The sequence below is a fragment of the Ranitomeya variabilis genome, chromosome 1 (genome assembly GCF_051348905.1).
Source record: "Ranitomeya variabilis isolate aRanVar5 chromosome 1, aRanVar5.hap1, whole genome shotgun sequence".
Taxonomy (NCBI): Eukaryota; Metazoa; Chordata; class Amphibia; order Anura; family Dendrobatidae; genus Ranitomeya; species Ranitomeya variabilis.
In genome coordinates, this window is record NC_135232.1 from 649,280,944 (window position 1) to 649,307,414 (window position 26,471).

General features: G+C 46.8%; 1 protein-coding gene across 4 annotated transcripts in view; it reads left to right on the forward strand.

The window, feature by feature from the left end:
• Window positions 1-26,471, forward strand: part of SMOC1 (SPARC related modular calcium binding 1) — a 429,565-nt gene that overhangs the window by 388,899 nt on the left and 14,195 nt on the right. For all 4 annotated transcript variants that reach the window (XM_077262377.1, XM_077262370.1, XM_077262364.1 and 1 more), the window contains exon 12: window positions 8,024-8,077. In XM_077262377.1, the coding sequence (XP_077118492.1) occupies window positions 8,024-8,077 (54 nt within the window). The remainder of the gene's footprint in view (window positions 1-8,023; window positions 8,078-26,471) is intronic.

Sequence of the window (26,471 nt, forward strand, 5' to 3'; positions counted from 1 at the left end):
TAGATCAGTCCAGGAGGAGAAGGAACAAATTTCTCTGATAAGACATATTACAAAGTTTCTTATTTGCATATGTACTATTGATTTATTAAATAAAAATTAAAATGGTTATTTTTTTGTAAACATGTCCAACTTTGTTCCACACCATCAAGGTCATCAGTCTTCCCTCTGACCACAAAAAAATCCTATGCCTGCTGTTTGAACCAACCGTGCATGGGTTACTAATGTACTTTGGCATGCGTTTATCATAATTATATCAGTAATAGAAAACAGAGCTAATCCTCTTCAAGGAGATTATGGCAGAAAATTGAAAGTAGAGTTTATTGAGGTTTACATGATGTCATCTTATTAATGTGCAGATTTTGTGTTATCACTAATCAGTATTACCATATGTATACATAAAGATGAAAAACATACAATTACTTGCTGCATAACCCAAACCTGATCATTGGCAAATTATCCTTGTCTATTACTCCCTGCCGCCAGCGCTTTTAGTCAGTGTTGTGTCGCCCTCTAGTGTCTATTGTTCAGAATGCTCAGAATTGCTCTACGCTTTACCATATACTATTTTTTTCAGATGGGAAAGAAGGAAAGGTGCTTGGAGCATGGCCTTTCCAATTGATAGAAAATGTCACAGGCAAAATACATACTCTGGGAATACAATGAGCTAATCGCTGCCAGAATATGCTGAACAAATCATTAAAAAGAAGTTCCATTATTATTTTACTAGTAATCTGATTCTATTACGCTGATTCATATACTGATGTCAGAATTGCCATATGTTAATTCACAAGAAACTCTTATTAAAAATTAAGCAAAAGTGTCGGAAGGGTGCCATATCTGGCTGAGCACTGCTCCGATCAGTCTAAGGCCTCATTCAACCATCCATTTTTCATGGATGGCACACGTACTCATTATAACCTATGGATCTATTAACATGTCCATGATTTTTCATAGAACCTGCATCTGTGAAAACATTATGGAGACATGTCTGATTTTGATCCAAAAATTAGAAGATATACGACACTGCCAACTGTTGGGTGCATGAGAACTGATAAAATTAGAGATGAGAGGATCAATTTGTGAGATTCATGTCCAGCATCCTGGTCAGTGGTGCCTGGCAGCTAGATGAGGGACCCGTGAATCTCTTGCCTTCTGGCATCCCCGGTGCAGCTTTTGATTTGCCAGGTCTTGTGTGATGTCATCTGTGTGTGACGTTGCCCCAGCCTTGACAAACCAAAACCTGCACCGGGGACACCGTATGGTAAGAGTTCTGCGAGCCTCTCCACTAGCTGACAGCTATTACTGACATGGACCTGACATTGGTATTGTCGACCCCCGTGAATAAGTGCCTCCCAATGGGGTCACCGACACCTTTTCTTCCCAACCCCGAATAACGACATGAGTCTCAAATTGGATATAATTGGCCACAGCGGCCTTTATTATAACAAACAAAACATATAACCGTAACCTGAGCTGGGAAGGGGTCCTTGAAGCTAAAAGTCTGGTGTTAACCATAGTATAAACAAGTGGACAGGAAAACCAACCGTAGATTACTCTCAGACGTTACCCCACAGGCTCGAGAGCACCAAAATACCCCGAAGGGTTACCATTGTCCACTTCCAACTTAGGAATCTGGCCCACCATTACCAAGACTCCCCCAAATCACCAGAACCGCAACCAAAATTTATACCAACTGGAGAATCCGTATCCCGACGGATCCCCCAGGCCAATTTAGCACCAACTCCAAGGACCCCTCCCCCCAACACAACGAGGATACTTGACCCCCTCAAGTACCCGAGACCCCACCAACCTTAACCGCTATGGCTCGTTCAATTCCAGACTGCAGCCCCAGGGCCCACAAATCAATGCCCACTGCATTCAGATGAACGCCATCACCCAAAAGAAATTGATCACCCCCATGTTCCAACTCAAAATGACGCACGGCGAAGCCCCCATTCCGCACAACAAAACCAGACACGGCCCGATTCACCTTGATGCGGGCTTTATTAATCTTGTCCATCGACCTAGCATGCCTCCAGGATTTCCGGGGAACAATCTCCGACCACACAATAGACATTTCCTGAAAGGAAACCCATAACCTTAGTAAGTCATGTTTAATGTCCCGAATCAACTCCCGACAAGGGCGAACACCCAAGTCGTTTCCTCCAATGTGCAAAACCAAAATATCGGGAGACCTGTCCGAGCGAACGCCATTGTGTACTTCCTGCATGACTCTGTTCCAACCTAAGCCCCGAAACCCCAACCACCTGATGACGGCCACATCCCTGGAAAAGCCGAGCTGTCTTCCATCCTGTCGGACGTCTGCCCGCTTTGCGCCCCAGTACACGTAGGAGTGGCCGACAATCCAAACCAACAGCAAAGGTGAACCTGAAAAAATATAAACAACTTAGACAAATGCAAACAACGAATAAAATAACCGATCAGTCCCAGCCTCTCAAGGCCTCACATAACTCAGATAACGGCCGGACTCCCACCGACCTATCCTCTGTACCACCGCAGGAGCCGAACCATTCAGCGCCGCCTCCGTAGCGGCCCCAATCCAAAAAGAATGAGGGGCGAACCTGGCAGAATCCACGCCGATGGCCTCCAAAGGCTGCCGAAAAACCGCTACAAACTGGTATTTAGAAAGAAAAGACCCATCCTCGTGATGCAACAAAGGCCCATCGCCACGCGGTTGAAGCCTATCAAAATTCTGCCAACAACGGACCGGACACATAACGGAACCTGGAACGGCTCCCAAAACCACCTTTTTACCCCGTCCCGCCTGATCCGTCTTAGACTTCCGAATCCAAAATTGCAACGACCCCGTGGTAACAAAAACGTCCCCAGCCCAAAGGCCCCTTTGACGAACAGTAGTAGGAGACACAAGCTCCCCAACCCTCAACGCTCCATAAAAAGCCAACGAAAAAGCTAGGCGAAATAGCGCAGCCTCGAAGCTGGACACGCATATATCACCCAGTCATACCCCCAACTGCACCAACATCTCAAAAGACACCGGGCGCCTGCGATCGCCCCGGCTACCTGCTCTTCTCAACCCCATCGCAGCTTGCTTTGCCAAAAAAAAAGACTTCGTCAAATCCTGCAGACCCCGGAGCCTGAAACCAAAAGCCAAAGCCGCTATTGTCCTATCGACCTTCGCTGCCGACCATCCCTGATCTGCCCCATGTCTCATCCATAACAACAACTCCCCCACTTGATCCCGGCCCGTATCCGCAACTCCACAAGACACCAACCAGCTCTCCCAAGCGCTCCATACAGACCGATAAACCGCCCACGTACTAGGCGCCAAGGACGCTTGAATTAAAGGTTCTGCAGCCCGGACACCGCGCTCCAAAGCTCCGCCGGGCATTCCAGCCCCGTCTCCTCGGCATCCGGAGCCAGTGGCCGAAAACGTTCCTACTGGAAACGAAACAAAGAGTCGGCAATGCAATTATTAACACTGGGCACATGTGATGCCGTAAAATAAGCATTCAAGGATAAACAAGACAAAACCAACTGCCGAAGAACTCTGATCACAGGGGGCGAAGCTGTCGGCAAACTGTTAATGGCATACACGACCGCCATATTATCACAATTAAAACGAACCCTTTTATTTCAAAAATCGTCGCCCCAAAGCTGCACCGCCACCAAAATCGGAAAAATCTCCAACAAAGTAATGTTCCGTATAAACCCTGTTTCAAGCCAGGCTTCAGGCCATCTAGCAGCACACCAACGGCCCCCGAAAAAGGCCCCAAATCCAATACCGCCTGACGCATCGGTAAATAAATCTAAGTCAGCGTTACCCACTGCTTCCTCCATTAACAATGAACGCCCGTTTTAACAGGACAAAAAACGGTCCCAAACCTCCAAGTCGGCATTGTGTTCAGCCAACAAACGAACAAAATGATGTGGGGCGGTAATCCCGGCCGTAGCGCTACCCAATCTACGTGAAAAAACCCTCCCCATTGGGATAATTCTGCATGCAAAATTCAATTTCCCCAGGAGCGACTGCACCTCGCGCAGCAGCAATTTCTTCAGGCGTCTAGCGCGGGCCACCTCATTTTTTAAGCCCAACACCTTGTCAGCTGGCAACCTAAACTCCCACTTCACTGAATCGATGACAATACCCAAAAAGGACAGACTCGTGCACAGACCCTCAGTCTTGCCCGGTGCCAGCGGGACCCCAAAACGCTCAGCAACCCAAACAACCGTCATCAACAGGACCTAGCAACATTGTGACTGATCAGGGCCTATGCACAAGAAGTCATCCAGATAATGAATCACCGAATCCAAACCGGACATATCCCGAACCACTCATTCCAAAAAGGAACTAAAGGCCTCAAAGTAAGCGCACGACAGCGAACAGCCCATCGGCAAACATCGGTCAACATAAAACCCGCCGTCCCAATAACAGCCTAACAACCTCACGCTATCGGGGTGAATCGGCAATAAACGAAAAGCCGACTCAATATCGGTCTTAGCCAACAATGCCCCCTTACCACAACTGCGCAGCCACTTGGCTGCCTCATCAATCGATGTATAAACCACCGAACAAAGCTCTGGATCAAACCCATCATTCACAGACCTCCCTTTTGGGTAGGACAGATGCTGAATGAACCGAAATTTATTAGGCTCCTTCTTGGGGACCATGCCCAAAGGCGACACAACCAAATCGTCCACAGGAGCAACGGGAAAAAGTCCAGACATCCTACCTAAAGCAACCTCTTTGCTTAACTTTTCCGACACGACCGATCGAAGGTTCTTCAAACCCGGTGGTACCACAAAAGCCGGAGCAGGTATGCAAAAACCAACACTAAAACCGGCCCGGAGCAACTCCGCCCTCTCCCTATCGGGGAACCTATTTAGATAGGGGGCCATCGCGTCCAACCTCACTGGCGTCACCCCCTTTGGAATTACCCTCTGGCTTCCCTTTTTTCTTTAAACATTTGGAAGCTCTGTGGGAAGCGCCATTGCAGTGCAAGCATAAATGCTTGAACTTACAAGTTGCTCCGAACTTACACTGGCCCTCGTTAAACTGCCAACACACACCGTGCTTCTGACCGCCGGATTGTCCCGATTGACCCACGGTTCCTGAAGAGGAACCTTGCGAAGCACCTTGGCCGGAAGTTCCGGCCCCGCTTTGAAAGGAGTGACCAAACTTCATTGGCGCCATCACGCGCAACCACAAACCAATGTCCTTCTGATCCCACCGGATTGCAGGACGAACCGCCTTCTGCTGCCGAAACTGCTCGTCGTACCATAACAACGCTTGACCTCCATAGGCCCTATGCGCCTCACCTATAGAATCCATATAACAAAATAAAGCGGAGCAATTCTCGGGAGCCTTCTCGCCAATAACACTCGCGAAAATCGCGAATGCCTGAAGCCAATTCACAAAAGTCTGAGGAATAAGGCGCCATCGCCGCTTCTCCTCATCCTCCTTCTTACTATCCTCCTTCATACTCTTATCAAGGTTAAATTTTTCCAACGGCAAAAGCGAAAATATCTCCGCGTACTCGTCTTTCCAAATCTTTTTACGCACCTCCTTCTTCAAATGCGCCCCTAACAGCCCTTCAAAACAAACATATACCTCACCGCGTGCCTTATCATCCAGCCGAATGCCCCCTTCTTTCTCTTTTTCAGTCTGCACGGATACCGAAACCGGCTCAGCCAACCTGCCCTGCTCCGTAAAACCGCTGCCAGACAATGCCAACCCCATATCGGACGATCCGACCCAAGCTGACAAAGGGGACGGCCCTGGCCTGCCACTGCCCAACCGTGACAACAGCTCTCGTACTCCCGACAACAACACCCCCACCCCTTCACAACTCCCAACCGCCCGCGTACCGACTCCATCACTCCGCTCTACATACCCCCCAACCCGATCCACAGAAATCGAAGTAGGTGTCGAAAACGCCGGGGACAAACGAAACATAGATGGGTTCTCACCAGGCTGCAGGGGAGCTGTGATCCCCCAGCTGCAGATGCCGTCGCCGTCCAGCCGTCTCTCGATCCCGAAGCCGTCCTTGGGCCCTCCCGGATGTGAACTTCGCTCCTCAATGTGGCTCCAGCTGATCTGACCCCTGCAGAGGGGACCGTGCTGACCCCGTCAGCCGAGGGGGCTGCCTGGTGTTCAGAAGGCCCGGACCCGTACCCGCCGTCGGAAACACTGCCGTCTGTCGCCGCCACCCGAAAGGATGCAGGCCCGGTCGCCGGTGTATGGGGGAAAGGTGCTCCCTGGCCGTGTCCAGCAGCCCCGCTGGATCTGGGATGCTCCCCCGCCATCTCGAGCTGCCGCAGGAAGCAGGCCGCCTGGCCGTGACATCGCTCCGGCCGTTGGTGGCTTTGGCGCGCGTAGGCCCCGCCCCCCGGAGTGATGGGGGAGAAGGCCCAACCACCGCCGCAGGCCCCAGCGCAGCTGATGGATTCCTCCCAGACCGCGGCCTGCTGGGGTGCATCTGAGCAGGCGCGCAGCCTGGAGGGTCCCCTGAGGGGCTCCTGCGCCGCCGCTGGGACGCCAGGGTGAGATCGGGGGATAGGCGCTCCGGGGGCCACACTCGCCTGGACCGCCGCTCACCAGGCCCAGCCGCCGGGGGATCCGCACCGCTGCCGCCGCTGCTGCCGCCGAGGATGCTGGACACCTGAGCCTCCAACCAGCCTGGAGGCTGTGACGCCGCCGCCGCCCGCAGCTGCTCCAGCACGTGGTCTATGGAGGCCATGAGGTAAGCGCTGGCATCCCCGTCCTGCTTACAGGTCCTCAGAGCGGGAAGTGACCGGCTCCTACCTCCCACTCACCCATAACCCTCTCCGGCCAAGATTAACCCTCCCCTAGGAGCGAAACCCCACGCCCCCCTTATTCATGCTCCAAACCCCCTGTCATGGCGGCTTCCACGTACGCCGCCGGGGGGAGGGGGTGGGGCGGCTCGCTCCAGCCTGGTCTAGAGTCCAGCAAATCGATCCACTCATCTCTCGTTTCAAACCTTAAATCTAGAAAGAAGGTATGAAGCACTCCCAGTGCAAATCAGGATTTTTTGTGGCTTTATTTCACTAACAATCCACTAGACTGTATCCCGAGACCTTTATCAGACAAAACACAAAACTGATTGTATGGTAAAAGTGGACCTAAGTGCTGTGGAATGGCAGCTCCTGTGGCAAGGAAGAGGATCCGTCTTCCCTGTGTCAGGCATCGACATTCCACAGCACTTGCATTACTTATCACCTTTTACCATTCGATTCATTTCCTCCGATGAAGGTCCGTAATACAGACCACAATGTTACGCTAGTGGATTGTTATTGAAATAAAACCATAAGAAACACTAAATTACTTTGGGAATGCCGGGTCCCTTTATTATAACTTTGATCCAAGTCACAGATGAAAATCGCCCATACAAGTCTATGGCTCTGTAAAAAAAAAAAACACTCACTGCCAACACTGTCATCCACGTACAATCCATGGGTTTATAACAGTGCAAGAGTATCTTTATATATTTTTTTTTAACTTTTGCATGTGTAATAAAATCAGCGATGTAAAAATGATGGCAAAAAGTGACACAATGACCAAATACTGCAAGAAATCTGATCCAAAACCTCAATTGCACCGACACTGGACAATGCTCACAGCACACAGTGCATGCAATGTTGAAGATTTGCAAGTCTGCAGTCACAAAGGTTAAAAGTCTGCAGTCACTATAAACAGGTTGTCCAGTGTTAAAGACCCATCGAAGTAAGGTACGCCTTGTCGTGGCTGACGGGCACACACTAGTTGGCCAATTTGTGCGTTATAATAATAATAATTTTATTTATATAGCGCCAACATATTCCGCAGCACTTTACAATTATAGAGGGGATTTGTACAGACAATAGACATTACAGCGTTAAGTGTCTCAAATTTCTAAGCTTAGCAGTAATGCAGTTTAAAATTAAGATTTTCAATGCTTATGTGCGTCTTGGCAGACATAGTGTGCTGTGGCAATCTTTGGGATGTAGAGAGTAAAAATCTAAATCTTTTGCCGTATTATTCTAGGTGCCAGCGCAGGCAGTTTTCCTCCTGGAAGAAGACCCGGCTCTAACCCTTTCAGTAAGTATTCAGTATTACAACTGTGCTAAGTATTTTGTATTTGTGACATTTTCTTTGCTTTTCCATATCTTTTGTACCATAGACATGTATTTTACAGTCACTGTTCTGTCACGAGCACCAGTATGTGCCTCCTTCTGGCAGCTGTCGGTCTACCTTGGCAAAATGCCTGATTGCCCCTTGCAACTCGCAAGCATGGACCGACTGGACGCAGTTTGACCAGTTCTGGATGGCGCACTTGCTGATTTTATTATATAACCCCAAATCCCAAAAAGTTGTCATGCGGTGTAAAATGTAAAGAAAAGAAGAATGCAATGATTTGGAATTCTCTTCTAATTATATTTTAATCATAGAACTTTGGAATTTTTTATTTCATTTGAAAAAAATACATTATTTAGAAACTGATGGCAGCAACTCATCTCCAAAAAGTTGTGCCTGGGTCACATCTACGCTTGTGTAGCATCTCCTTTCCTTTTTATAACTGTATGTAAACGTTAGGGAAGGGAGGAGACAATTGTTGGAGTTTTGGCAGAGGAATGTTGTCTCATTACTGTCCGATGTAGGATTCTCGTTGTTCCACAGTCCGGGGTCTTTTCTGGATTTTTTGTTTCATAATGCGTGATATGTTTTCTATTGCTGAAAGGTCCGGACCGCAGGCGACCGGTTCATCACTTAAACTCTTCTTCTGTGAATCCATGCTGTTGTGATGGATGCAGTATGTGGTTTAGCATTGTGTTGCTGAAATATGCAAAATCATCCCTGAAATAGACATTGGATGGAGGGGAGCCTATGTTGTTCTAACACCTCTATATAATACTCAGCATTGATAGTGCCTCTCAAAATGGGTAAGCTGCCCATAACATAGGCACTATTGCAGCCCCATATTATCATCATCAGAGACGTAGGGACTGTGCGCTGATATCCAGCTGGATGTTCCCTCTCTTTTTGAGTCCACAGGACACGGCATCTGTGGTTTACATAAAGAATTTCACATTTGGATTTATCTAACCACAGAACAGTTTTCCATTTTGCCTCAGTCCATTTTAAATGAGCTTTGGCCAGAGAAGATAGCAGCTTTTCTCGATTGTGCTGATCCATGGCTTCTTCTTTGCATGATGGATTGCACAGCGAATGGTGTTCACAGACAATGATTTCCGGAAGTATTCCCGACTCCATGCAGTGATTTGCACAACCGGATCATGCCTGTTATTAATGTAAAGAGCCTAAAGAGGTGAACTGGAGTATGAGTTGGTGTGCATGCAGTATGTCACAGTAGCTGAAGTGGGTCGCTGGACCCCTAAACACTTCCCTAGAGTCCACAACAATTGTCAATAATGAGGGCGACACTTGCGTTGATAGTATAAGACCTCCAGTGGCGCACCTGTAGAGGTGGTGTCTGGGTGTAGGTGTTGGAGCGACCATGATGTTCATGAGTCGCCCACCAGGGCCGTGGGGTACTCGTTATCAGGTCCGGCACTTAAAGGGGATGTCATGTGGCTGTGACCCGGTCCGTGGCCCTGGGCGCCCAATTAAAGGGGAAAGATCTTTAAAGGGGTGGTAATAAACTTTGTGTTCGTGACTACACCTGTGGCATTCGGTCAGTGGGGACCGACGCTGCTTAAAGGGACCTCCTAGAGTCCGACACAACCTCAGTCTTTCGGCTACTGGAATCTGCGCTCAGCCAGGGAGGTAGCCCAAACGCTGCTATTCTCCCCTGGTGTCACTCTCCTGTGCTCCACTCTCCTGCACGCTCACTAACACTGTTCTTCCTTCGGTATCTCTCAATCCTGGAGATGCAGCAACTCTGGCTGCACGGCCCCAAACACATCACTCTGCCTCCGACTGTTCCAGTCTGCTGTCTGGTACGAACTGTCTGACTTTCCCTCCAAGACAGAATGTATATTCGGGCAGTTCCCCTTAATCCGGGTTCAGAGCTCCCCCTTCTGGCCTGGAGTATGAACATGTGTGCATTGTGTTTACCTGGTGAAATAGATCTTCCTTCGCTTCCAAGCATGACATCACTCTCCCCATGAAGAAAGCAATGCCACTGTAGCAGCCAGGACCCTGGGGTGTTACACTCCCCCCCCCCATTAAATCCAGTACTCCTGGACTGGAAAAAGAACAATAGTTACAGATTAATAAAAAAGACCCACAAAATTTTAAATACAAGTAAACAGTTTAACACTGGTTAATATATGTAAAATTGGGCTTCCCTTTATGGGAGGTAATTAATAATTTAACATTACTGGAGCATATTTACAAAAATATAAATAACTTTCAATACTAGGTAACGGCGACTACCCTTATGGGTATACTACTTTTTTTTTTTTTTAACCATAAAATTTTTATTTTATTAAACATTGTATAACAAAACAGCGTCGTACAAGAATTTAGTTTCTGTATAGTGTGCATGAATAATAAACGATATAAACGATGTAAGGCTATAAATGACCTTAATTTTACAAAGACGTAAATGACAAAGACAAGACAAGACAGTAAGGGGTAGAAGGAGGGGAAGGGGAAAAAAAACCCTCAGTTAAATCAACTAATCAAATCCGAACTCAGCCGCACTACAGGTCGGATCCCGCTGCATAATAATCCCACGGGGACCATATTGCCTGGAAGCGCACCACCGAGTCATTTAGTAAGGCTGTAAGGCGTTCCATCCTTCTGACATCCATGATCCGTCTAATGAGGGTCTGAAGCGAAGGGGGACTCGGCTGCCTCCAAAGACGCGCAATCAGGCATCTGGCCGCCGTAAGGATATGTTGCAATAATCTATTGGAGAGTTTGCCCATACCCAGCACCCTGTGACCCAGGAGAAGCACCAGCGGGTTTAGTTCTATATCTGTATGCAATACCTTGTCAATGAGGGACTTAGCTTGACCCCAAAAAGGCACAATTTTTGGGCACGACCAGAATATGTGCATGAGGGACCCAGTGCTTCCTCCACATCTCCAACAGGAGGGAGGGACAGAGGGATTCAGTCCATGCAGAAACTCTGGAGTGTGATACCAGTGCATTAGTATCTTATAGATATTTTCTCTATAGAGAGTACATACTGATGATTTTGCGGCATTCCTCCAAATGACAGACCACTCTCGGGGAGAAATACGCCACTCCAGGGCAGCCTCCCACTTGCGCATGTATAGAAAAGATTCACCAGACCCATCCCGTGGATCAGATAAAAGGTTATAAATTTCTGAGATCAGACCCCTGGTGTTCACGCCCCTCCTGCAAATTTTCTCGAATTCTGTGGGGATCGAAGCTCCCGCTTTACCATATAGGGAGTTAGCAAAATCTCTGATTTGTAGGTATTAAAAGAATTCCCTGTTGGAAATCGAAAAATGTTGCTTAAGATAATCAAAGGAGTGAATCTCCATGGTCTCCCCGTCTATAATATCCGCAAATCTAAATAGGCCCGCTTTAAGCCAAGGGTGAACCATAGGAGACTCTAAACTGCTTGGGAGCTGTGGATGATAGATGAAGGACACCAGGGGGGAGCAAGGTGACATGAGGGCGAATCTCCGTGTGCAGGTGTTCCAAATGTCACGGGTGAACTGCATGGGGCCTAAAAGGGGCGGAAAGGACTTACATTGTGCTGGCAACCATAAAAGAGAGTTAGGGTGTATTGGGGCAAGCCATAATTTCTCTTTCATTCCACTTGCTGTAGGCCCATAGGGACGTCCAGCAGGGGATTCTCCTCAGGTGAGTAGCCTAGTAGTATTTAAGAATATTTGGCACAAATAGCCCTCCCCTGGTCTTATGAGCTGTAAGAACCTCCTTAGCCACTCTATAGCACTTTTGTTGCCATATGAACCTAATAATAGCCGCCTGAAGGGACTTCAATTCCGAGACCGGAACTCCAACTGGGAGGGTCTCAAAGGCGTAGATCAGTTTGGGTAAAAGGCTCATTTTTACCGCCGCTATCCGACCCATCCACGAGAGAGGGAGTGATTGCCATTTAGTCAGGCTGGCTTTTGATTCTTTAAAGAGGGAGGGGAAATTTAGTTTGTAGAGGGTCTCATATGAGGACGTAATATTCACCCCCAGATATTTCACAGCATCCTGTTTCCACCTGAATTTAAAATTCAGGCATAGGTGGTCCCATACCTCAGGGGGGATGTTCAGCGACATAGCCTCCGTTTTGCTGGAATTGATTTTATACCCAGATAAGTCTCCATATCTCCTCAAAGCCCTCATGAGGTTCGGAAGAGACACGTGGAGATTAGTGAGCGTCAATAGGACATCATCAGCAAATAGTGCGATCTTAAAAGATTTACTCCCAACCATCACCCCAGTAATATTGGGGTCCCGTCGTATGGATGCTGCCATGGGCTCTATGCAGAGGGCAAACAGGAGAGGCGACAAAGTGCACCCCTGCCAGGTGACATTCGATATATAGTGAATGGTTTGGATGTACAGAGAGGGAGTTTTATGGCTGCTGTAGGGTGGTTATATAGGGATCTCAGCGCGGACAAAAATCCGCCCGAGATGCCAAAGACCCGCATCGTACTAAAAAGGAATGGCCAGGAGAAGCGATCGAAAGCCTTCTCGGCGTCAAGGCTCAATACTAGTGTTTGCAATTTCTTTCGGTTCGAGATATCCACCAAGTCCACAACCCTCCTGGTGTTATCACCCCCTTGACGGCATGGAATAAAGCCTACTTGGTCTTTATGAATAATCGAGGGTAGCCATTTATTAAGTCTGGAGGCCAGTAGCTTGGTGAACACCTTCAAGTCCGAATTCAAAAGGGCTATTGGCCTATAGATTGCACAGTCCAAGGGGTCCCTAGGCGGCTTTGGAAGGAGGATGAGGTGGGAATGTAGCATTGTGGACGAGATTGGGTCGCCTTGCAAGAAGGAGTTAAATAATGAGGCCAAGTGAGGAAGAAGTGTTTTGGCGAATGTCTTATAGTAAAAGTATGTCAGACCATCAGGGCCAGGTGATTTTCCCATGGGCAGGGACTCCAAAACCTCCTCTACCTCTTCAGAGGAGACTGCACTATTTAGAGATTCAATCGCTTCACTAGGTAGGGAGGGGAGGTCTAAGGTAGCAAGATAGTCTTCAATAGCCCCTGAACCCTGGGATCCATCAGCCAATGGGGGACCAAGATTGTACAATTTTTTGTAGAAATTATAAAAAATATCAGCTATGGCATCAGGGTGATAGTGCGTCACCCCTGCAGCGTCCCGCAAGGCCTGAGGACATGAAGCCGCGGAGCGTTCCTTCAGCTGGCATGCCAGGAGGGTATGTGCCTTATTGCCCCTTTCATAGAATTTCTGTCTAGAGAAAGTTAGCAGCTTCTCCGCCCCACCACCGCCAAATCTTTTAATTTTTCCCTTAGTCTGACCACCTCTTTCAAAGCGGCCAGAGAGGGAGATTTAGCGAGTGTCTTCTCATGAAGCTTTAGTTGAGAAGTCAAATGTGCCCTCTGGACCCCCGCGGATCTCTTGGCCCTGGCGCCCTCCCTAATACAATGGCCCCTCATCACTGCCTTATGTGCCTCCCACAGAATTCCCAGGGAGGAGACTGAGCCCGTATTGAGCTGGAAGAATTCCTCCAGTTGCTTATGCAATGAGGCCCTGACTTCAAGGTCCTTGAGTAAAGATTCATTTAAGCGCCAGTGGCCAAATCCAGGTCGCGAATGGGCTCCCTCAAGTTCCATGATCACAGGAGCATGATTTGACCAGGTAATGGAGCCCAGTTCCACCCCCCCCCCCAGCCTCTTAAGAATAGCAGAGTTTACAAAGAAGTAATCGATCCTGGTATGGGTCTGGTGTGGGTGTGAAAAGAAGGTAAAGGCCCTCTCTCCAGGGTGTGCCACCCTCCATGCGTCGAAGAGAACCTCAGATCTTATAATCCTCCGGAAGCCCAAAGACAGCTTCTTTACAGAGTCAGAGGGCGGCAACCCCCCGAGAGAAAGCCTATCAAATGTTTCAGAGAATGGAAGATTGAAATCTCCACCTACTATCGTCGCCGCATGGGGAAGCCCCCCTACGAGTGAGAACACCCCCCTCAGAAAGCGAATCTGTCCCTCGTTCGGGGCATAAATGTTAGCGAGAATATGAGGTGAGCCCCCCACCTGTGCCTCCAGGATCACGTAATGTCCCTTAGGGTCAGAGTGATTTCCGGTGACTTGTATAGGGCAATTTTTTGCAATCAGGATTGCAACCCCCCCTTTCTTAGTATTCGTGCTTGCTAGATATTGTTGGGGATATAAGTGGGCTGCAAACTTAAATGAGCCTATAGAGTCAAAGTGGGTCTCTTGGATGAAAGCCACGTCTGCCCTAGTGGAGCTCAGCTCCTGTAACAGCAATTTCCTCTTGCAGGGAGAGTTAAGACCCCGCACGTTAATAGATACAATACGTGTCATCTTAGTTGCATTAAGTGGAATGTAGTGCAGGTGTTGGGACCGTTACCTTTGAAGGTGTAGGTTAACATAGAGGTTGTCTCAGCGTGGCTGGTCCACCAGATGAAGGCTGTCAAGGATCGAACCGAGGGTGGAAACAAAATTTGGATGGTTGGGTAGGATAAGAACAACAAGGAGAAGGGAAGACATAGACACTCAGTTAGTAAATTACATATCCAAAAAGTGAAAAAACCTAGAAAAACAATTGAGAACATTACCCGGGGTTTAACCTGGAGAGGGATCCCCTGAGGAAACCCACTCTTGGCTCGGAGGGCCAGAGTGGTAGAAAAAGTCGGTCTCAATATCAATCCCAGGGAAGCCCTAGGATAGGTTGAATGTTGTGATTCGGTTATTTGGCTCCCCCAGTGGTCGCTTGTGGTACTGGTGTCTTGTGAGCTTTTCACCTGTTTCTATCAGGATGTGGGAGTTTCCTATTTAGCCTTGTTCCTCAGTCATTCCAATGCCGGCCATCAATGTAACCAGAGTCTTTCTGTTGCATGTACCTGCTCCCAGTCTGCTGACCAGCTAAGTTGGACATTTCTGTCCTTAGTCTATTTTTGTATGTTTTGTCCAGTTTGCAGTTATGTGATTCTCTGCAGCTGGAAGCTCTTGTGGGCTGAAATTGCCACTCCAGTGCCATGAGTTGGCACATGAGTTTAAGGTAATTTCAGGATGGTTTTTGATAGGGTTTTGTAGCTGACTGCGAAGTCCACTATTGTATCCTTCTGCTATCTAGTTAGTGGGCCTCGCTGTGCTAAATCTGTTTTCATACTACGTTTGTCTTTTCACCTTAACTCACCGTTATTATATGTAGGGGGCTACTATCTCCTGTGGGGAATTTTCCTCTGGAGGCAAGCCAGGACTGTGTTTCATCTATTAGGGGTAGTTAGTCCTCCGGCTGGTGCGAGACGTCTAGCGAAAACGTAGGCACGTTCCCTGGCTACTATTAGTTGTGTGTATAGGTTTAGCATCGCGGTCAGCTCTAGTTTCCATCACCCGAGAGCTTGTCCGTTTTTCTATGTTTCTGATGTTCCCCTGCCATTGGGAACCATAACAGTATGGCCGGCCTACATGTTTAATCTATGGGCTGAAACAGGAGAGAAAAAGGAACTGTGTGGAATTTTTTTTTTTTTTTTTCTGAAGTTGCACTCCAGCTCTAATTGCAGTCTCCTGCTTTCCTCTCCTCTTAACCCCTGAATGGCTCAGATTTTATCTGTTGAAATATGGATCTCCAGAGTCTGGCTACAAATTTGAATAATCTTGCTGCTAAAGTTCAGAATATACAAGATTTTGTTATACATGCTCCTCGGTCTGAACCTAAAATTCCTTTACCAGAGTTTTTCTCCGGAGATCGATCTTGTTTTCTGAATTTTAAATACAATTGTAAATTGTTTCTTTCTCTGAGATCTCACTCTGCTGGAGATCCTGCACAGCAGGTTAAAATAGTGATTTCATTATTGCGGGGTGACCCTCAAAATTGGGCATTTTCATTGGCGCCAGGGGATCCTGCGTTGCTCAATGTGGATGCGTTTTTTCTGGCCTTAGGGTTGCTTTATGAGGAACCTAATTTAGAGATACAGGCTGAAAAGGCCTTGATAGCCCTCTCTCAGGGGCAAGATGAGGCCGAAATATATTGCCAAAAATTTCGAAAATGGTCTGTGCTTACTCGGTGGAATGAGTGCGCTCTGGCGGCAAATTTCAGAGAAGGTCTCTCTGATGCCGTAAAAGACGTCATGGTGGGGTTTCCTACGCCTACGGGTCTGAATGAGTCCATGACAATGGCTATTCAGATTGATCGGCGTTTACGGGAACGCAAACCTGTGCACCATTTGGCGGTGTCTTCTGAGAGGGTACCAGAGAGTATGCAATGTGATAGTTTTCTGTCCAGAAGCGAACGACAGAATTATAGGCGCAAAAATAAGTTGTGCTTCTATTGTGGGAATTCAACTCATGTTATATCAGCATGCTCAAAACGAACAAACAAAGTTGCTAAATCCTCTGCTATTGGCACTTTGCAGTCCAAGTTTATTTTGTCTGTGACTTTAATTTGTTCGTTACCTTCTATTGTCGCGGATGCTTATGTGGATTCTGGTGCCGCTTTAAGTCTTATGGATTGGTCCTTTGCCAGGCGCTGTGGGTTTGATCTAGAGCCTCTGGAAGTCCCTATACCTTTAAAGGGTATTGATTCTACACCATTGGCTAGTAATAAACCACAATACTGGACACAAGTGACTATGCGTATGACTCCAGACCATCAGGAGGTGATTCGCTTCCTTGTGTTGTTTAATCTACATGATGTATTAGTGCTGGGATTGCCATGGTTGCAAACCCATAACCCAGTCCTTGACTGGAAAACAATGTCTGTACTAAGCTGGGGATGTCAGGGAAATCATGGGGGCGCACCTTTGGTTTCCATTGCTTCATCTATTCCCTCTGAGATCCCAGCTTTTTTGTCTGATTATTGTGATGTTTTTGAGGAGTCTACTCTTAATTCTCTTCCCCCTCACAGAGATTGTGATTGCGCCATAGATTTGATTCCTGGCAGTAAATTTCCTAAGGGTCGTTTATTCAATCTGTCTGTACCTGAACATGCTGCTATGCGAGAGTATATTAGGGAGTCCTTGGAAAAAGGACATATTCGTCCTTCTTCGTCTCCTTTAGGAGCAGGGTTCTTTTTTGTAGCCAAAAGAGATGGTTCTTTGAGACCTTGTATTGATTATAGACTCTTAAATAAGATCACAGTCAAATATCAGTATCCTTTGCCATTGCTGACAGATTTATTTGCTCGCATTAAGGGAGCTAAGTGGTTCTCTAAGATTGATCTTCGCGGTGCGTATAATTTGGTGCGAATTAAGCAGGGGGATGAGTGGAAAACCGCATTTAATACGCCCGAGGGCCATTTTGAGTATTTGGTAATGCCTTTTGGTTTGTCAAATGCCCCTTCGGTCTTTCAGTCTTTTATGCATAATATTTTCCGTGAATATCTGGATAAATTCATGGTTGTGTATCTGGATGATGTTTTGATTTTTTCGGATGACTGGGAGTCTCATGTTCAACAGGTTAGGAAGGTTTTTCAGGTTTTGCGGACCAATTCTCTGTTTGTAAAGGGTGCAAAGTGTGTTTTTGGGGTTCAGAAGATTTCTTTTCTGGGGTACATTTTTTCCCCTTCTTCTATTGAGATGGATCCTGTTAAGGTTCGGGCAATTTGTGACTGGACGCAGCCGACTTCTCTTAAGAGCCTTCAGAAATTTTTGGGCTTTGCTAATTTTTATCGTCGATTCATAACTGGTTTTTCTAGCGTGGTCAAGCCTTTGACTGATTTGACTAAAAAAGGTGAAAGGTGCTGATGTTGCCGATTGGTCTCCTGCTGCTCTGGAGGCCTTTCGAGAGCTTAAGCGCCGCTTTTCTTCTGCCCCTGTGTTGCGCCAGCCTGATGTTTCACTTCCTTTTCAGGTGGAAGTTTATGCTTCCGAGATTGGAGCGGGGGCGGTTTTGTCACAGAAAAGTTCAGATGGTTCAGTGATGAGACCTTGTGCGTTCTTTTCTCGAAAATTTTCGCCCGCCGAGCGAAACTATGATGTTGGTAATCGGGAGCTTTTGGCGATGAAATGGGCATTCGAGGAGTGGTGTCATTGGCTTGAGGGTGCTAGACATCAGGTGGTGGTCTTGACTGATCACAAGAATTTGATTTATCTTGAGTCGGCCAGACGTCTGAATCCTAGACAGGCGCGCTGGTCGTTGTTTTTCTCTCGGTTTAATTTTGTGGTCTCGTATCTGCCAGGTTCTAAAAATGTGAAGGCTGATGCCCTTTCTAGGAGTTTTGAACCTGATTTCCCTGGTGATTCCAAACCTACGGGTATCCTTAAGGATGGGGTGATATTGTCTGCTGTCTCCCCTGACCTGCGACGTGCTTTACAAGAGTTTCAGGCGGATCGGCCTGATCGTTGTCCGCCTGGTAGATTGTTTGTGCCGGATGAGTGGACCAGTAGAGTCATCTCGGAGGTTCATTCTTCTGCGTTGGCAGGTCATCCGGGAATTTTTGGTACCAGGGATTTGGTGGCTAGGTCCTTCTGGTGGCCTTCCCTGTCTCGGGACGTGCGTACTTTTGTGCAGTCTTGTGATGTTTGTGCTCGGGCCAAGCCTTGTTGTTCTCGGGCTAGTGGATTGTTGTTGTCCTTGCCTATTCCTAAGAGGCCTTGGACACACATCTCTATGGATTTTATTTCTGATCTCCCTGTTTCTCAGAAAATGTCTGTCATCTGGGTGGTGTGCGACCGTTTTTCTAAGATGGTTCATTTGGTACCTTTGCCCAAGTTGCCTTCCTCATCTGAGTTGGTGCCTCTGTTTTTTCAGAATGTGGTTCGGTTGCATGGTATCCCGGAGAATATAGTTTCTGACAGGGGATCTCAGTTTGTGTCCAGATTTTGGCGGGCGTTTTGTGCCAGGATGGGCATTGATTTGTCTTTTTCGTCTGCATTTCATCCTCAGACGAATGGCCAGACGGAGCGTTCTAATCAGACCTTGGAGACTTATTTGAGGTGTTTTGTGTCTGCTGATCAGGATGACTGGGTCACCTTTTTGCCATTGGCAGAGTTTGCCCTTAATAATCGGGCCAGTTCTGCCACTTTGGTTTCCCCTTTCTTTTGCAATTCGGGGTTCCATCCTCGTTTTTCATCTGGTCAGGTGGAATCTTCGGATTGTCCTGGAGTGGATACTATGGTGGACAGGTTGCATCGTATTTGGGGTCAGGTGGTGGACAATTTAAAGTTGTCCCAGGAGAGGACTCAGCATTTTGCTAATCGCCATCGTCGTGTTGGTCCTCGTCTTCGTGTTGGGGACTTGGTGTGGTTGTCTTCCCGTTTTGTCCCTATGAGGGTCTCTTCTCCTAAGTTTAAGCCTCGGTTCATCGGTCCTTATAGGATTTTGGAAATTCTTAACCCTGTGTCTTTTCGTTTGGACCTCCCAGCATCCTTTGCTATCCATAATGTTTTCCATCGGTCGTTATTGCGGAGGTATGAGGTGCCAGTTGTGCCTTCTGTTGAGCCTCCTGCTCCGGTGCTGGTTGAGGGTGAGTTGGAGTACGTGGTGGAGAAAATCTTGGACTCCCGTGTTTCCAGACGGAGACTTCAATATCTGGTTAAGTGGAAGGGCTACGGTCAGGAGGATAATTCTTGGGTTTCAGCTTCAGATGTTCATGCCTCTGATTTGGTCCGTGCCTTTCATAGGGCTCATCCAGATCGCCCTGGTGGTTCTTGTGAGGGTTCGGTGCCCCCTCCTTAAGGGGGGGGTACTGTTGTGATTCGGTTATTTGGCTCCTCCAGTGGTCGCTTGTGGTACTGGTGTCTTGTGAGCTTTTCACCTGTTTCTATCAGGATGTGGGAGTTTCCTATTTAGCCTTGTTCCTCAGTCATTCCAATGCCGGCCATCAATGTAACCAGAGTCTTTCTGTTGCATGTACCTGCTCCCAGTCTGCTGACCAGCTAAGTTGGACATTTCTGTCCTTAGTCTATTTTTGTATGTTTTGTCCAGTTTGCAGTTATGTGATTCTCTGCAGCTGGAAGCTCTTGTGGGCTGAAATTGCCACTCCGGTGCCATGAGTTGGCACATGAGTTTAAGGTAATTTCAGGATGGTTTTTGATAGGGTTTTGTAGCTGACTGCGAAGTCCACTATTGTATCCTTCTGCTATCTAGTTAGTGGGCCTCGCTGTGCTAAATCTGTTTTCATACTACGTTTGTCTTTTCACCTTAACTCACCGTTATTATATGTGGGGGGCTACTATCTCCTGTGGGGAATTTTCCTCTGGAGGCAAGCCAGGACTGTGTTTCATCTATTAGGGGTAGTTAGTCCTCCGGCTGGTGCGAGACGTCTAGCGAAAACGTAGGCACGTTCCCTGGCTACTATTAGTTGTGTGTATAGGTTTAGCATCGCGGTCAGCTCTAGTTTCCATCACCCGAGAGCTTGTCCGTTTTTCTATGTTTCTGATGTTCCCCTGCCATTGGGAACCATAACAGTTGAAGTCTCCGAATCCGAGAGAGACGATCTATCTCCAGCCAGCCGCCCCTCCAACGTAAAGAAAGGGGCAACTGGGAAGCAACCGAAGTGGCCTTGGCGAAGCCCCCGCCACCCGCCTTCCCGGGTGACCTGCTACAATTGTTTCAGTAAATGATGCGGCTCCAGACACACAGAAGCAGCATTGGGTCCATCCCCCGGCGGGGTTTGGATGTCTCATTTCCAGCGTTACAGGACAGAAAGCAGAGGGGCCAGTCAGTAAGGGGGGCTTAGAGAAAAAGAGAATATGCGGCCTGTTCTAAACAAACCTAAACTAAGAGTCAAGTCAACGGGTACGGGGGGAAGACGGGGCGTGGCCGCCTCCCCCCTCCTCCACCACGTGCCCCGCGCCTTCCTCCCCCCAACTTGGTCCACACCGGTGGAGGAGGAGCCCCAGGTACATGCAGGACCCATGGTGGAATGTTGACCGCCGGGATCTCCAGGGTTGTACAGAAGGCCATCAAATCAGCAGGGGTGCGCAGAGTTGCGGACTTTCCATCTTTCCTGGCTGTCAGGGCAAATGGGAACCCCCATCTATACTTAATTTGGTGTTCCTGGAGTATTAGCAAGAGGGGCCTGAGGTGTCTCCGCTTCTGCAGGGTTATACGGGAGAGATCAGGAAAGAGCTGAACCTCTGTTCCCCGAAATGAGGGGGTCTGGTTCCGGGTCCTGGCTTTTGACATGATCAATTCTTAGGTAGTAAAGTCGTGAACACAGCATATAATATCTCGGGGTTGAGTAGACATGTTGTTAGGCTGTAGCGCCCTGTGTGCTCTGTCCAACTTAGTTATATTGGTTGAAGGTGCACCCAGAATATTATTAAAGATGTCCTGCAGGATCAAATCAGCAGACTCGGAGTCCTCCACCTCAGGCACTCCTCTCATACGTATGTTGCATCTGCGTCCCCTATTGTCCAAATACTCCAACTGGGACTGCATTTCCTCCATCACTTTTTGTTGTGAGGACACTAGCTGGTGAATTTCTGTCAGGTGATTTCTTGTGGAGTCATGTTCCTCTTCCGGGGCCTCAATCCTCCCATTTAACCCCTTAAGCCCCGAGGGTGGTTTGCACGTTAATGACCGGGCCAATTCTTACAATTCTGACCACTGTCCCTTTATGAGGTTATAACTCTGGAACGCTTCAACGGATCTTGGCGATTCTGACATTGTTTTCTCATGACATATTGTGCTTCATGTTTGTGGTAAAAATTTATTCGATATAACTTGCGTTTATTTGAGAAAAAAACGAAATTTGGCGAAAATTTAGAAAATTTTGCAATTTTCCATTTTTAAATTTTTATGCCCTTAAATCACAGAAATATGTCACCCAAAATACTTAATAAGTAACATTTCCCACATGTCTACTTTACATCAGCACAATTTTGGAACCAAATTTTTTTTTGTTAGGGAGTTATAAGGGTTAAAAGTTGACCAGCAATTTCTCATTTTTACAACACCATTTTTTTTTAGGGACCGCATCTCATTTGAAGTCATTTTGAGGGGTCTATATGATAGAAAATACCCAAGTGTGACACCATTCTAAAAACTGCACCCCTCAAGGTGCTCAAAACCACATTCAAGAAGTTTATTAACCCTTCAGGTGTTTCACAGGAATTTTTCGAATGTTTAAATAAAAATGAACATTTAACTTTTTTTCACACAAAATTAATTTCAGCTCCAATTTGTTTTATTTTACCAAGGGTAACAGGAGAAAATGGACCCCAAAAGTTGTTGTGCAATTTGTACTGAGTACGCTGATAACCCATATGTGGGGATAAACCACTGTTTGAGCGCATGGCAGAGCTTGGAAGGAAAGGAGTGCCATTTGACTTTTCAATGCAAAATTGACTGGAATTGAGATGGGACGCCATGTTGCGTTTGGAGAGCCCCTGATGTGCCTAAACATTGAAACCCCCCACAAGTGACACCATTTTGGAAAGTAGACCCCTTAAGGAACTTATCTAGATGTGTGGTGAGCACTTTAACCCAACAAGTGCTTCACAGAAGTTTATAGTGCAGAGCCGTAAAAATAAAAAATCATATTTTTTCACAAAAATGATATTTTCGCCCCCAATTTTTTATTTTCCCAAGGGTAAGAGAAGAAATTAGATACAAAAGTTGTTGTGCAATTTCTCCTGAGTACGATGATACCCCATATGTGGGGGTAAACCACTGTTTGGGCGCATAGCAGAGCTCGGAAGTGAAGGAACGCCATTTGACTTTTCAATGCAAAATTGACTGGAATTAAGATGGGACGTCATGTTGCGTTTGGAGAGCCCCTGATGTGCCTATACATTGAAACCCCCCACAAGTGACACCATTTTGGAAAGTAGACCCCTTAAGGAACTTATCTAGATGTGTGGTGAGCACTTTAACCCAACAAGTGCTTCACAGAAGTTTATAGTGCAGAGCCGTAAAAATAAAAAATCATATTTTTTCACAAAAATGATATTTTCGCCCCCAATTTTTTATTTTCCCAAGGGTAAGAGAAGAAATTAGATACAAAAGTTGTTGTGCAATTTCTCCTGAGTACGATGATACCCCATATGTGGGGGTAAACCACTGTTTGGGCGCATAGCAGAGCTCGGAAGTGAAGGAACGCCATTTGACTTTTCAATGCAAAATTGACTGGAATTAAGATGGGACGTCATGTTGCGTTTGGAGAGCCCCTGATGTGCCTAAACATTAAAACCCCTCACAAGTGACACCATTTTGTAAAGTAGACCCCCTAAGGAACATATCTAGATGTGTTTTGAGAGCTTTGAACCCCCAAGTGTTTCACTACAGTTTATAACGCAGAACCGTGAAAATAAAAAAATTTTTTTTTCACAAAAATGATTTTTTAGCACCCAGTTTTGTAATTTCACAAGGGTAACAGGATAAATTGGACCCCAAAAGTTGTTGTCCAATTTTTCCTGAGTATGCTGATGCCCCATATGTGGGGGGAACCACTGTTTTGGCGCATGGCAGAGCTCGGAAGGGAAGGAGCGCCATTTGGAAAGCAGACTTAGATGGATTGGTCTGCAGGCATCATGTTGCATTTGCAGAGCCCCTGATGTACCCAAACAGTACAAACCCCCCACAAGTGACCCCATATTGGAAACTAGACCTCCCAAGGAACTTATCTAGATGTGTTGTGAGAACTTTGAACCCCCAAGTGTTTCACTACAGTTTATAACGCAGAGCTGTGAAAATAAAAATTCTTTTTTTTTTCACAAAAATGATTTTTTAGCCCCCAGTTTTGTATTTTCACAAGGGTAACAGGATAAATTGGACCCCAAAAGTTGTCCAATTTGTCCTGAGTACGCTGATACCCCATATGTGGGGGGGAACCACTGTTTGGGCGCATGGCAGAGCTCGGAAGGGAAGGAGCGCCATTTGGAAAGCAGACTTAGATGGATTGGTCTGCAGGCATCACATTGCATTTGCAGAGCCCCTGATGTACCCAAATAGTAGAAACCCCCACACGTGACCACATATTGGAAATTAGACCTCCCAAGGAACTTATCTAGATGTGTTTTGAGAACTTTGAACCCCCAAGTGTTTCACTACAGTTTACAACGCAGAGCCGTGAAAATAAAAAAATCTTATTTTTCCCACAAAAATGATTTTTAGCTCCCCCAAATTTTTATTTTCCCAAGGATAAAAAGAGAACTTGGACCCCAAAAGTTGTTGTCCAATTTGTCCCAAGTACGCTGATACCCCATATGTTGGGGTAAACCCCTGTTTGGGCGCACGGGAGAGCTCGGAAGGGAAGGAGCACTGTTTTACTTTTTCAACGCAGAATTGTCTGGAATTGAGATCGGACGCCATGTCACGTTTGGAGAGCCCCTGATGTGCCTAAACAGTGGAAACTCCCCAATTCAAACTGAAACCCTAATCCAACAACACCCCTAACCCTAATCCCAACGGTAACCCTAACCACACCCCTAACCCTGACACACCCCTAATTCTAATCCCAACCCTAATCCCAACCGTAAATGTAATCCAAACCCTAACCCTAACTTTAGCCCCAACCCTAACCCTAACTTTAGCCCCAACCCTAACTTTAGCCCCAACCCTAACCCTAACTTTAGCCCCAACCCTAACCCTAACTTTAGCTCCAACCCTAGCCCCAACCCTAACCCTAGCCCTAACCCTAACCCTAGCCCCAACCCTAACCCTAGCCCCAACCCTAACCCTAGCCCTAACCCTAGCCCCAACCCTAACCCTAACCCTAGCCCTAATGGGAAAATGGAAATAAATACATTTTTTAAATTTTATTATTTTTCCCTAACTAAGGGGGTGATGAAGAGGGGTTTGATTTACTTTTATAGCGTTTTTTATATCGGATTTTTATGATTGGCAGCTGTCACACACTAAAAGACGCTTTTTTATAGCAAAAAAGTTTTTGCATCTCCACATTTTGAGACCTATAACTTTTCCATATATTGGTCCACAGAGTCATGTGAGGTCTTGTTTTTTGCAGGACGAGTTGTCGTTTTTATTGGTAACATTTTTGGACATGTGACAGTTTTTGATCACTTTTTATTCCGATTTGTGTGAGGCAGAATGACCAAAAACCAGCTATTCATGAATTTCTTTTGGGGGAGGCGTTTATACCGTTCCACGTTTGGTAAAATTGATAAAGCAGTTTTATTCGTCGGGTCAGTATGATTACAGCGATATCTCATTTATATCTTTTTTTATGTTTTGGTGCTTTTATACGATAAAAGCTATTTTATAGAAAAAATAATTATTTTGGCATCGCTTTATTCTGAGGACTATAACTTTTTAATTTTTTTGCTTATGATGCTGTATGGCAGCTCATTTTTTGCGGGACAAGATGATGTTTTCAGCGGTACCATGGTTATTTATATCTGTCTTTTTGATCGTGTGTTATTCCACTTTTTGTTCGGCGGTATGATAATAAAGCGTTGTTTTTTGGCTCGTTTTTTTTTTTTTCTCTTACGGTGTTCACTGAAGGGGTTAAATAGTGGGACAATTTTATAGGTTGGGTCGTTACGGACTCAGCGATACTAAATATGTGTACTTTTATTGTTTTGTTTTTTTTTATTTAGATAAAGAAATGTATTTATGGGAATAATATTTTTTTTTTCTTTATTTAGGAAAAAAAAAATTTTTTTTTTTTTACACATGTGGAAATTTTTTTTTTTACTTTTTTACTTTGTCCCAGGGGGGGACATCACAGATCGGTGATCTGACAGTTTGCACAGCACTCTGTCAGATCACCGATCTGACTTAGAGCACTGCAGGCTTACCAAGCGCCTGCTCTGAGCAGGCACTTGGTAAGCCACGTCCCTCTCTGCAGGACCCGGATGACGCAGCCATCTTGGATCCGGGACCTGCAGCAAGGAAGGAGGTAGGAGACCCTCGGAGCAACGCGATCACGTCGCGTTGCTCCGGGGGTCTCAGGGAAGCCCGCAGGGAGCCCCCTCCCTGCGCGATGCTTCCCTGTACCGCCGGCACACCGCGATCATGTTTGATCGCGGTGTGCCGGGGGTTAATGTGCCGGGGGCGGTCCGTGACCGCTCCTGGCACATAGTGCCGGATGTCAGCTGCGATAGTCAGCTGACACCCGGCCGCGATCGGCCGCGCTCCCCCCGTGAGCGCGGCCGATCGCTATGACGTACTATCCCGTCGGTGGGAATTAAGGCCCACCCCACCTCGACGGGATAGTACGTCATATGGGATTAAGGGGTTAAGTGTTGTAAATCTCGTCTGACGTTGGCTATTTCTGCCCTGCATATGTCTTTGACCTCACTAATGTGGATCTTAAAGTCCTCTTTAGATGGTAGGGTTGCCAGAATAGACTGCCAGTCTTGGGAGGGAGGGGCAGGCCCCCTGAAGCTGCCATCAGGCTGTGAGTTAGGAGGACAGTTAACTGAATGATGTGGATGATGAGGGAAGTAGTATCCCTGATGGGGTTGGATATAG